The sequence below is a fragment of the Brachycentrus maculatus genome, unplaced genomic scaffold, assembly GCF_059751285.1.
Source record: "Brachycentrus maculatus isolate JH-2025_06_01 unplaced genomic scaffold, ASM5975128v1 h1tg000345l, whole genome shotgun sequence".
NCBI lineage: Eukaryota > Metazoa > Arthropoda > Insecta > Trichoptera > Brachycentridae > Brachycentrus > Brachycentrus maculatus.
The window spans coordinates 735001-749285 of NW_028281094.1; the positions used below are offsets into that span (position 1 = coordinate 735001).

At 32.7% G+C, this 14285-nt stretch overlaps 1 protein-coding gene across 4 annotated transcripts in view; it reads right to left on the reverse strand.

Annotated features, from left to right (window-relative positions):
* Positions 1-14285, reverse strand: part of LOC148303819 (uncharacterized) — a 118674-nt gene that overhangs the window by 12381 nt on the left and 92008 nt on the right. For all 4 annotated transcript variants that reach the window (XR_015838421.1, XR_015838420.1, XM_088269328.1 and 1 more), the window contains exon 3: positions 10278-10430. Coding sequence is in view for 2 of the 4 variants with exons in the window: in XM_088269328.1 (XP_088125454.1) it covers positions 10278-10430 (153 nt within the window). In the remaining 2 variants the exon portion in view is untranslated. The remainder of the gene's footprint in view (positions 1-10277; positions 10431-14285) is intronic.

Sequence of the window (14285 nt, forward strand, 5' to 3'; positions counted from 1 at the left end):
AAGTTTTACTTAGTAAATACCACTATTTTATAAAACCTACTGCGACACGTGTTTCGATGCAATCCGCATCATTTTCAAACACTGTTTAAAATTATGTGGAATGCATCGAAACACGTGTCACAGTAGATTTTAAGAAATGTGGTATTTACTAAGCAAAACCTTAATTTAAAATGTATAGATTTTACCACCAACTGACTGCCAAATCAATTAATGATCTATCGTAGGCTGGTATCAATTTATAAACTTGTATAAAGTGTATATATTATACACGTGTATAAATTGATCACTTAACCAGCCCGTGACAGTTTATATGCCTTGTAAGTGTCCAGACTTCCATATTCTTCTTAATCTATGTAGAGATGCCAAAATGTAAAAAAATTAAATATTTGTTTGTTCAAAATCTTAAATATCCTAAGGTACTTCACCGACTGCTTTGATTTTTTACATAATTATGCATTATGCAAATAAGTGGGTTTTTATGTTACTAGTGCTTTAGAATTTGACAGGTTAAAATAGTTCTCCTGACCACAATGGCAGAGCCATCTGTTAAACGTAACAGAAACACACGCAATACTAAATATCTCTCATGAAACACGCCAAACATTTTCAATTATTTCGAATGCATTATTATTTTATAAATTGTTGTATCCACATTTTCATTTCTTCACATGCATTGTGTAATTTTGCATATAACAAATGTGTGATTTTCTTTTTTCTTTTCTATTTGACCAGATTGGGCCACAGAAACGCGTGACTATGTAAAACAAGTTCATACAATTATAATATTCAATAAATCAATCAATAAATTCTTCCTTTCCCAGAAAAAACCTACATCCCCCATTAGCTACTGTTGTCTTCTTTTTGATCTTTACATTCGTTTGATAATGCCCTAACAAGGCTAAACAATTGTCACAATATTAATTTTTTATGTGTTTTTGGTAATAAAATACAATTTAGTAGACTCAAAAAATCTGTGTTTGATTTAAAATTAATAGATAAATTAAAATGGAGTTCTACAAATTAAACGCTAAATCAACAATACATATTTTATTTTTTATACAATTACTTAATTACCTAATGGAGATTTTTTATATTTCTTTTTAATGAGGTGCATAACCGGAAGTACATTAGACAAAAAACCGAATAAGGAACACGGAAATGCGGAAAATGTGTAGTGCGGAGGATATAGTCAGATGGGGAAGACAGCGAAGACGTTTCTGGAATGCCCATGTCAATAGAATGCAAGAAAATAGACTAGCTGGAATTGCTCTTTAAGAGAACCCAGACGGCAGAAGACCACCTAGAAGACTTCCGAAGCGATCGCGTGACAGCTGGCAGTCCACTTCACAAGAGACGGATAACGGAACAAACAGATCCAATGATAAATAAAAAGGAAGAAAAAGAAGAAGAAGAACTCTCCGAGGCTCTTTTAGTACATCCTTCAATATTGACACGATAGATTAACGATAGTCCGCCTCCATAGTGTAGTGGTTAGCGCGCTAGGCTACCATGTTAGAAGTCCCGAGTTCGATTCCCAAGAGAGTCAAAATAAATATTGGTGATTTTTCAGTCTAATATTTATTTAATATGACCCTGGACTGGTACCTGAAGCGGAAGCCTGATCACCTTTCCTTCGTGTATTTAACGATCAAGATAACACTGCTTCTATACGATGCAGTGCCCTATGCACCATTGTGGTGCGGATAAGGGTTAGAAGAAGAAGAAGAAAAACGGCTATTTTAACATGCGCAATTTGTGAAGAAAAAATCTGTTCGTACTATACACAGAGCTTTGTATTCGTTTTACGAATGAAGTTTTCCTTTGAATTTTGAAAGCATACTTAAGAAATTTTCATATAAATTAATTAGCATTTTAATTGCTTACCTAATAAAATGAGCGTGATAACTGTTATCATTATCAACACCAACGTATTCATTAAACAGTTTCAGAGTTTTTTCAGTCATAAAAAGTATGACCATAAAAGTTAAGCTTATTAAACAAGTAAAATATTTTAAAATTTAATGCACACCAGAGTTTTTTAACCATTAAAAAAATATACTTTTTTGAATAATTTCATCGTCATTTTGATTAATCATCAAAATATCCAGAAATATATTGATTCTAAAACATGCAATTTGTAACTAGACCATGAAATAATCTAGCAAAGCTCAATATAAATTTTCTGAGAGAATACATAATTTTCTCTATTTTGAACTGTTTGTAAACACGAGATCTACGAGTATAACACAAAGAAGAAAATTTATTTACTCGTTATCATACATACAAATATTGATTATTTTTTCATTCATTTAACTTTCTATGTATGTAGATAAAAATAGGATAGAACAGTGGCGTCTAAGTTAATATTTATATTTATTTTTTTTATTTTCAAAGACACATTTTTTAGTTATTTGTATTACGGCTGTTTAGGCATAGCCTATGTTGACCCGAAAAACTTAAATGTTTATAATTATTTTATTTTTAAAAAATTACTACTTTTTATACATTGCATACAATAGATACAATAACATATATATATGATTTACTTGTATTATGTACTCACAATATTTTTAGCGTGTTACAATCCTCGTTCACAAATCTAAGTTTCTGAAGAAGAATATGAAAGTCTGGGTATTTACAGGGTTTGCGACCTGTCATTCGAAGGAGAAGGTGTCAGCTAAATAAAAAGCTTACTGAACGCAACTAAAGATGGTGCCGAGGACTCGCATGTAAAATAAGGTGTTGATTGATAAATGCAACTTCCGAAATTCGAGTTGTGTGATTGTCATTCCTAGGAAGAATTGTGAATGTTACACGTGTATAAAATGATCACTTAAATTAGCCTATGACAGGTTACCCTGTTTACCCCTGTAAATAACCAGACTTCCATATTCTTGTTCATCTATGTTTTATTTATTTATTTATTTTGATTTTTGATTTTTTTATTGTTTGTTTATTTCATAGATACATATTTTTTTTTACTATATGCATTACGGCTCTTTAGGCATGGCCTGTGTTGAGCCGAAATACTTACATATGAATATTTTTTTTAATTTTTGTTATTATTTGTTTTTTATTTAAGTTATTTGATTATAAACATTACAGACAATACAGATACAATAACAAATTACAGCATAAAGGTTTTACAATAAAATAATTACACCTAGACTTTAATTAATTCACTTTCTACCTTGACCCTTACAACGAGAAGCAACCATGGACGGACACTATTTTTAAAGACATGATTACTACTAAAGATATCAATCATGCTAAGATATCAATTAAAAAATATAACTCCTAAGTGGACAAAACTCAGATTTGTGAATGAAGATTTCGACACACTCAAAACATGGTACATGAAGCTTGCTCCCAAAATACCCACGGTTTTGCTTTCTCAATCAATAAAGCCACTTCTGAAAAGACATACAACTTTTGAGTGCTTTCATGAAAGTGTATTTTTAATCGAATTCAATCAATACTATAAGCATTGACTTTGTGATTTTCCATTTTACGAATATAACCTACGAATTTGTTGTTTTCCGCGTACATATTCCAATATTCTAAAATATTTTTTTTTCTCAATATTATTCATATTTACAGCATTTACTTTGTGGTTAGTCATTTTTACTTTTTTTTTACAAAAATGTAAAAAATATTAGTATATAACCTCTCACCGAGATTTTTATGACTACCCTTATATTTTTTGAAATAAAATAGATTTACTTTTATCACACATGGTACATGTTTTTTTGAAAATTATTTTAGTAAAAAAAATGTATGCACGTTCTTCTAACCCTTGTCCGCACCCAATGATGCATAGGGCACTGCATCGTATTGACGCAGTGTTATCTTGATCGTTACTTAGATGAATTCAAGGTGATCACTCCTGCGCTTAAGGGACCTTAAGTAATTGTTGGGTTATGTATCCAAAATTTAACACGGTTATTGGATTGAATTCTACTTTTATTTACATATATATATAAATATGATAATATGTGACACGTTTCGTCAGGATAATTTAAGGATTTAATATAGTCCCTGGATCAGCCCAGGGACTTTATTAAATAAATAAAGGAGTGTTAAATCACTTATATTTATTCACACCACATCCTGGATATCGAACCCGGGACCTCCAGCACGGTAGTAATAAACAATTTTTATTAATGTAATAAATCATTAAAGAAAACACTTCGTTTTTTACCACTTGAGTTTTATTATAGACTACATGTTTCAGAAGTTAAACTTCCATCATTCAGGTCTGTATAATAACTTCCATCATTCAGTTATTATACAGACCTGAATGATGGAAGTTTAACTTCTGAAACATGTAGTCTATAATAAAACTCAAGTGGTAAAAAACGAAGTGTTTTCTTTTATTATTGTAACATGTCTTACCACAAAGTTAATGCCGAAACAATAAACAAAGTAATAAATCATTGCCAGGGATTTAATATTAGAATTTTAGAGATGGATTATGTAAATTTTTCTGAGACGACGTAAATTTCAGGTTCACAAAAAACCTTATTTTTCAATAATGTCTTAAAGAATCAACATTCTGTTTGCCTACTTCAAGTTCGCTTCAAAATAGAAAATAGAGACCAGATGGCGTTTTTCATTTTGCATAAATATAACAGAGATATTTATTTCTTTTGAACGTGCTCTCTTCATAAAAAACTAACACGTAGAATTTCTGTAAAAACCGAAGAGGTTAGCTACGAAATGCGGTTTATGACTTTACTTTGAACATATGAAGATACACATGGTATACGCCCGTTAGGAAATACCATATACACATCTTCAAACCCTTATCCGCACCCCAATGGTGCATAGAAAACTGCATCATATAAACCCAGTGTTGAAACATGAAGAAAAGGTGATCGGCCTTCCATTTCAGGAACCAGTCCAGGGTAATATTGAGTAAAATAAGAGTTAAAAAATCATTTATATTTATTAAACCCCCCCCTCTGGGAATCGAACTCGGGACCTCCAGAACGGTAGCCGAGCGAAAACACTACGGAGTCGGAAAACACACATTAGAGTATTCAATATACACATAAGAAGATTAAAAACGTCTTGACTTGCGACCTCATTGGCCCTTAACTGTAATTAAATTAAGGGCCAATGAGGGTTTTCCCATGAGGAGATTGTGGAAATGATTCAACAAAACACGCGTTTTTAGTTGTTTTCTAAGATAATCTCACTCTACTATTTCTAACTACTGGTGGAAGAGGATTTAGAGCAAATTTAGTGCGCTGGTTGCGGATTGGTAAGATTGCTTTATTTATCGATTTGGCGTTTAATTTGTAGAGCTCCATTTTAATTTATGTATGTATTAATTTTTAATCAAACACAGATTTTTTGAGTCTACTAAGATGTATTTGAACAAAACACATAAAAAATAATGTTGTGACAATTGTTTCGCCTAGTTATGGCATTTTCAAACGAAAGATCACTTTACCCATGACAGTCGTTATAGCCGACCGAAAAGTTATACGTCTATTTACCAATTTGTCTGAAATGCGTAGTTTTTTTTGATACTCTGGAGCCATATTATGTTACGTGTTGATTTATCTTATGCACGAGTAGATAGAGCTTACATTTTTCATCAGAAAGAAATGGGAAGGCTGAAGAAGAAGAGAAGAATATAGAGTTTATCCTCTTCTCTTTTGTTTTTGAAGTAGTGGTGTCTCTCTCTCTCTTTAGCCTTCTTCTTGTGCCCAGTATTGACCAAGGCCTCCATCTTGGACATCCACAGTTGTCTGTTGGACGCGACTCTCTTCCAGTGCAGGCCCGCCACTTTTTTTAAATATCATCGGACCTTCTTATCCGGGGCCTACCCTCGCTTCTAGGCCTCCAGTCAAGCACCTTTTTCGTCCACCTATCCTCAGACATACGTGCCACATGACCTGCCCAGTTCCACTTTAGTTCCGTGATTTTAAGAGCCACATCGATTATTTGAGCCATATTATAGTAGGGTGATAAGACTGAATTTAGAAATTCCAAAAATGAGTCTTGCCTCAGCGTTTAACAGCGCTTTTCTTAAAACACAGTTTTTGCATTGAAAACATAAGTTTTTCTTCGAAATATTTATATGGGTTTGAAAAGAAAAGAGTTATTAAAGGTAAGGAGTTAAAAAAAACCCTAGAGAAATTCTAAAAAACAAAAAAATCCTATTTAAATTACAATTAAATGACAATTCTTTTAAAAAATCGGGCGTGGTCAGATAAGTGACTTCTCTGGTGGTCTCCGGTGGAATGAATGCGACTTAACGAATGCTGGGCCTTAACACTGATTGCAGTCGAGTCATTTTATTTTGGTAGACACTTGTGTATAAAGTTATGTCAGTTTGGGATTTAGCCGGTGATTTTTTCTTCTGCATTCGTGTTTATGTTGCAAATACCCTGGGAAAAGCGCCTATTTGCTTGCGGAATAATGGGGGTTTGTTCCCTGACACGGGTATTAGATTATACATAAATAAGTATCTCCTCAACGAGGTAAGAGCCAGTGGCTGCGGAGTGTAGAGATGCGGGCTCACATTTTAAGAGGTACTTTAAACAAGCCGAGAGGAAATTACTGGAGCGTATTATAATATTAATGTCTATGTTCGCAGACCTTACCTAAGTTCTCCTACGGATAAGATAAACCGCGAGGTTAATGTATCTAATATCTATTGTAATTAGAAGTATGTACATACATATTGAATACTCGTAAATTATTAATATTCACATTGATGTGCATATTTCATGTATCCACTATTTAAACGTTTTAACAAATAATTTAATTATTTGTCTTTTCTTTTATAAATATAACAATTTACATAAAATATTACGACAAACATATTTAAGTTAATACATACACCGACACACATATACACATACATACACACATACGTATAGGTACAAAAAAGGTAGATGACAGGTAGATAACATAATAAGATATGTAATAAATAATATCATATCACCCCTTATTGACTTTAGTATTATTATCTATTGAATACGACTTTGTACTAGTACAATGATATCGATGACAATTTTAGAATTAGTTAATAAAAATTACCAAAGCTGAGAAGAAAAAATAGTTTTTTTTGTTAGCCTATCAAATAAATTTAGATAATGCGATAATACATGAGCCTATGTAGATGCTTTTAAAAATACTAACTAAGCAGTATGCCGCTTCTCCACAGGTGTAACCAGAGATAGAACGCCATACCAATATGTCTTTGCATCAACCTTCGCCTCTTGCACATTCATGCATCTCCTCATATATTCCCGCCGATTATTAGAGCTCCTTACCTGACCACTTATGGCTCTTGTCCGCTACCCGGAATCTTGCCGTCCGGCAGTCCGGTTTTGAAAAATGAAAGCGACTACGACAGTTTGGCGTGATCGAATTTACGCACAACGTGTTCACGCGTCAATCAAGAGCACCGATCCGAAGAAAGATGGACAAAAGCACAAGCCAATTTGGATTGGCTTGGGCCAATCATCGTTTTATCACGCTAACTGAAGTGCTGGGAGGTGAAATTCCGTGTAGTGCACAAACGCCCTTACGATTTGATCACGTATTTAAAATACGTGATTATACAAAGTTTTCCTCGATATTCCTCTGCTTCTATGTCCAACTACATTTACCGCATAAGTTTGTTTAATAATAGCAGGACAATGTACAAAATTGCATCTCAATTTTAATAAAGTAAATGAATTCATTAAAAGCTTGGAATTACAAGTTCCTTTGAAGGGTTGAATACAGAAGTACAGTTCGTAATTGATTATAATTTTCAAGTCAAGGAGTGTTATCACGAAACTGACCATTATTATAGGAATATTACAAAGGGTTATTATGTATATGTCGAATGCATACGCGGAATTAATGGATTGCGTTTTTTCTCAGCATGCATGCTACGCGTTTCTCAACGAAATAATTTTCTTTGTTAGGGTATTGAAATATGAATTGAACTGGAACTAATTTTTCACACGCGTTTCATTATTAAAACGTTTCTTTGAATATTTTCAGTATATTGAAAAATAATATTACGCACATATTTTCTATGGATGGGAATCGACATCGAGACTTATCCCTCTTCAAAACACGCCACAAGGCGTACACCAAGAAAGAGAAGAAGAATATTTGAAAGAGAAAAAGAAGAAGAAGATATATTTGTTTCATATTTTTGATGTAGATACATTTACAGACGTTTTTTTTTATTATTATTATTTATACTCATTATCAGACACTGGATAATTCGCCATACGATGAAATATCAAACTTATAGGTGTCTTAACTGGAGATAAAGTACTATTGTTTTTATACAAAAGATTGAGCATCCTAGGGCTTATGACCTGGCATTTGACTGGCTTAAGTAATAACTTTATACACTTGTGTAACGTTCACTATTCCTGCCATTCTTGAACAATGGTAAAAAATTCTTTAATATTCTTAAAGAATTTTATACCATTGATCAATCATGGGAGTCTTTAATATTCTTGTCCACCTCCGTAGTGTAATGATAAGCACGCTCGGCTACCGTTCTGGAGGTCTTGGGCTCAATTCCCAGGGAGGGGTCAAATAAATATAAGTTTTTTTTCATTCTAATATTTATCCAATATTACCCTGGACTGATACCTGAAACGGAGGGCTGATCACCTTTCCTTTATGTGTTAACGATCAAGATAATCTGCGTTTATATGGTGCAGTGCCCTATGCATCACTGGGGTGCGGATAAGGATTTGAAAAATAATATTCTTAACCTAAAAATTATGCTTTGAGACAAATGTGACATAATATTATTACAAATTACATTTCAATAAATAAGCAGAGCACTCGAAACTCGAAACCAAAGTTTAGTAATGTTAATAAATAATACAAGCCGCCTTGCTCTACGAACTATCTGTTTTCCCTCTCAACGCGAGGGATTATCGTTATCAAATGATGGACATCTGTTAATTCTCACAAGTTATGGGAAATATAAATGTGTTCTCAACTAAGTTTCCGTCGATTCACGTGGTCGGAAGGAAACTTGAGATCCCTTGGGCCAACCCTCACTACGCCGCACAGTTTGGTTATGCGACGGATAGGAGATATGGCGCCATTGATATTTTGTATCTTATGTATATATTACGGGTAATGCTAGAATACGAAGTATACCTAGGTTTGTCCGGGTTTACTTAGCATTACCCAATCCTGTTGGGTAATATTCGAAAACTGACAAAAATAAATTGAAAATTTGCAGTTTACCCATGTATACCTACATGGGTCTACCTAACACTGTCCAGGTAATATACGGTTAGGTTAGATTTAAAAAAAAATACTAAATAATATTTTTGGTATGTTTAATGTTTTTATTTTTTTTATTTTTGAAATAAAACGTATAAGTTCAAATACATATTTTGTTTCAATGTTCATTTACCCTGACTCTGTACTTGTATATAAAGTCAATATTTTCCCTAACATTAGCCAATCAGTCTTGGGTAGACCTAGTTGTAAACGGGTAAACCGCGAATTCAATTTATTTTTGTAATTTTTTGAAGTTTTTCCAACAGCATTGGGTAATGCTAAGTTAACCCGGATACACCTAGGTTTGCTTCGTATTCTAGCATTACCCGCAATATAAACATAGTTATTTCGGATATAGAAGTTTGTTTTATACTATTATATTTCTTAAAAAGTATTATAAATTCATCACGTGACTTTAAGCACAAGCATAATAAAATTGCTAGACATCAATGTATTGTACACATAATTTATCGTGTTTATTGTTTACTGGTCAAATTAAAAGCGTCATAAAAATATCTAAACCATGTTTTCATGCGGTTCTCAATATGTGAATATATTCCGGGATTCGGAGATTGTAATAACAAAATACTTAATAAAAGCTTTCCTTAATCCAACATAGATGTGTGTTGAGAATTCATGTGCACTATATCACGGGATTGATCACTATATCTAGGAGTTACAAAAAATTGAAACCCAAGAAAAACTTGCCACATTCAAGTATGTCCAATATTTAAAAAGCTGTCGGTTAGGAGTCGAAATAATCGGCGGGTATGTAGGTATGAATATGCATGAGTGTGGAAGAGGTGAATAATGTTTGCAAAGACAGAGTGGTGTGGCGGTCTATTCTCTCTGCTTTTGATGGGCAGTTACTTTTTAGGCTTATAAGTAAAAATATATATCATAATTTACTTAAGGGTTCATTGGACCCAGAACTGTAGTTATCGTCGTTTGTGGTAGACCGAGGGTTAGATAAAATCACAAGGGTTGGTTTTCATGTTACTGACCTTTGCCGCACTTGTCTAGGTGGTTGGTGACGGGCAGGTCCGGGGTGCACTGGCAGGACCTCTTTCCGGGATCACACACGGAGCCCGGGAAGCCGCACTCTTTCGTTATGTCGCATCGGTCTCCGAACTTCTTGACGCCGCGGGATTCATAATCTGGAAGGAAGAAGCGATCGATAAGAGTTGCATTTGTTGAATATGAAATAAGTAAAAGTATTAATATATTTTTGTCCGCCTCCGTAGGTCAGCACGCTCGGCTACCGTTCTGGAGGTCCCGGGTTCGATTCCCAGAGGGGATCTAATAAATGTAAGTGATTTTTTAAATTTTAATATTTATTCAACATTACCCTGGACTGGTACCTGAAGTTGAGGGCTGATAACCTTTACTTCGTGTGTCAACGATCAAGATAACACTGCGTTTATATGATGCAGTGCCCTATGCACCATTGGGGTGCGGATAAGGGTTCGAACGATTAATATATTAATACTTTTACTTATTTCATATTTAGCCATTTAAAAAAAATATATATACATATAATGGCGTTGCATATAAAATATATTGCTTTTGCCAATGTCAAGTTATTTAATAATATTACTTAATTATAAAATATTAAAAAACATTAAATTAAAAAATTATAAAATTATTCTTAAACTATAAATGAATGCCGTTCAATGAATAAATGATAAATGAATGCCGTTTGAATGACTTATTATTAAACTATAAATGAATGCCGTTCAATTAAAAAAAAAAACAAAAGTTTGTAGATAATTAGGTTCCTGCTCGACAGGATGAGATGGATATCTGTAGAGAGGGGAATAAGCGGGGGTATTTAACCACTTAATGATGTTTTTTTCTTTAAGTTTAGGTAGGTTTAAAAAAAATGTTTTGAAAAGTTTATCGACTTTTCAGATAAAATATAACAATTCAAGCGTATCTCATTTAGAATTACGTTTACAATATTTTGTGCTTATCCATCGTCGAAAAAGTAATTGTAAAATTCAAAATTGAAACGCATTTAGTGCGCGAGCGTGACTCGTTCAAAAGTATGAAACGGTTAAATGAATTTATTCATTTTAGTAAGAATAAACAATTAAAAAGAAATAAGTATTTATTTTTGTTTTAATAATGTAGAGATGTTTGTTACATATAATAGTTTTTGGCCGATATCAGAGATAAATGAATATGTGTTCTAATATGATAAATTAACCCATTCATATTTCAAGCTAGATTGCATAAACTATCAGATGTACCTTTATTTTAAATATGAAAATTTTGCTGATGTGTTAAGTACTATGAACAGATTTAATTTAAAAGGTGGCTGAAATAATTATTTATTCATTATAATTTTCCCTATTGATATGATTATAAAAAAAAAAACAAATTGATAAATTTATCTCGCTATTTACGTTTTACATATTGCACTGAAAACACAATATTTCCAGAAAGTTTTAACTCAAATTAAAACTGCGTTACTAGAAAAATATGACCGAAAACCCATATTAACCTAAGCATTATATTTTTTTTCCTGAATTATCTTCATTGAACAAGATGAGTTTTGTTTGAAATTCAGTATGTCGGGTCTGAATGCGGAAGTATGATTACACCAGAGAATTTTGTAGATTGTAGACACTCGGGCAGTGGGGAATTGTCATCTGGACCCTAAACCTACAATGACATGAATGAACACAAATAATATGTTTCTTATTGTCCTTGCATGTTCGTGTAATATTAAATGAACCCGAAAATAAATACAATTTATTATAGCACAAAAACATAAAGTATAAAACGGCAGTGAAAACGCTGAAGGTCACCACCGAATTTACGAGTAAGTAGTAGAAGTAACCTTCATAACATGGAATGGGTAAATACGCAACTGTCCGACTAGGTTTATGTATAATTGACATTAAAATTGTGTTTCAAAGCAAGCAATGTTTAACAATAAGCATCGTCATAAAGGGCTTGTACATATTAAAACGGTCAGGGGACGCGAATAAAGAACTCTGGAGCGCTAAACATAGAGCCTTATCGCTAATCTCAATGCATGTCCTAAAATATACGAGTACTCAAGGGATGGTTAATGTTACGCCAGCAGAGAGTCTACTTAATATTTTAATCAGAATTTTAAATGGAAAGCGATCGCCTAAACAAGATATGAAAATTTAACACTGTATACAGTTGTACCGGCGATATACTATGTACAAACTTGGAAATAAATACTTGCTATTATCTAAACAAGGTTTGCAATCATAATTTTTATTTTATTAATTGATTCGGCACTTTGTGGTTATAACTATTCATTTATTTGATATAGTAAGATGATATAATAGATAAGTTTTACACAATAGTAAGTTTTAGTTTACACAATAGTTTTACACAATCGTTAGCATTAGTTTTAGTTTGTCACAACAGATTTTAAGAAATAGTGGTATTTGCTGAGTAAAACTGTAATTAGAAATATTTTTTACCATTCAAATATTTAATTGAAATTGCATGAAAATATAAAATGACATTTTTTATTAAAAACTAAAAAAAAAACGCAAAAATGTTGCTCACAACATTTTGAGCGTGTCCAAATACTTGTTCAGAAATCTGTGTGGTAAATTTTCTTCATCTATGTTGAGATGTCAAAAATATAAAAATAGACCCTGAGTGGAGAAACCCAGATTTGTAAATTTGAACACACTGAAAATGTTGAGAATAACATGACTGCTCCAAGAAGTATAAGCTGCAAAAAAAATGAAAATCAGGTTTTCAGGCGTTTCTAAGTATGTAAAATAATCTGTGTTCGGATCTTACATACAAATAAAAGGGTTTCTGCTAAATTTAAGCTTTCCAAATCCAATCATAGATGGGTGTTGTGAACTCAATAACGAAACGTCATATTCTAATATTTTTCATCTATATTGAGATATCAATTATTAATGAAATAATCTTGATCCAAATAATTCCTAAGTGAAGAAAATTCAGAAAATATTAACAAAAATTTATTGCAAATACGATTTATTACTCGACCACGAACATTTAATTGTTTTCTTGATTACTTTTTCTTCATTTCATGGTCTATAAAAGCGTTTACATTTTCATAAAATGAATAACGTGTTCACATTGTACTCATAATACATGTAGGTGTAGTGATTTTGTTACTAAGGCTTATTAATGAACAAGGAGACCGTTGTCTGGATAAATTAAATTGAGTGTTAATCTTGTATGCTTTGCATTGTACTAAGGTGAAGTTGATTATAATATGACGTTGATTGGGGTGGAAAATTCAGTTGGGATTTCCCAGCGCGTCATTTTCCCTCCTACATGCACTCGTGACGTGAAAATTGAATCCAGTGAACCTGAGGTTCAAGGCGAATTAAAAAAAAAACTTGTGCTTAAATAATTTATGTTTGATCAAAAGTGCTACATCATAAGGGGGTTTTCTTTGTCTTAGATGCTGCATTGGATTGTTGTCTTTCTGTGTCAGGATAAGATGTTTGTAAGTTATTAGATAATATTTGTGTCAGTAAAAAATCGCAACTTATAAAAGAATGGGGATGAATAATGCTTGAATGGGAAATACGATGACTGAACAATTTGCGAATGTCTTGGCACTGTCCCGTGTCTGTCTGCTGTACTGGTCGGGGTTGTGGAGGCATCTGTGTACTGGTCAACGTCGGGTTGAAATCGAGTCCTGGTGACAAACTGAGCTAACTAACTATCTACCAATCTCTTTCACTGCCTATGTTGGGGCACTTCTAGACACTTGGTGGTGGTTTTACAAACTTGTATTTAGATCACTTTAACCAGCCTTTTAAGGGTTTAGGCCCTATAAATACCAAGACTATTATATTTTTGTTTATTTGTGTAAAAAAATCATATGAAAAATAACTTATGTATGAATTTTTTAATCAATTTTTGAGTCTACTAATTTGTATTGAATTAAAAAACACATAAAAATTAATATTGCGACAATTGTTTTGCCTAGTTATGGCATTTTCAAACGTTACACGTCACAATATTAAATT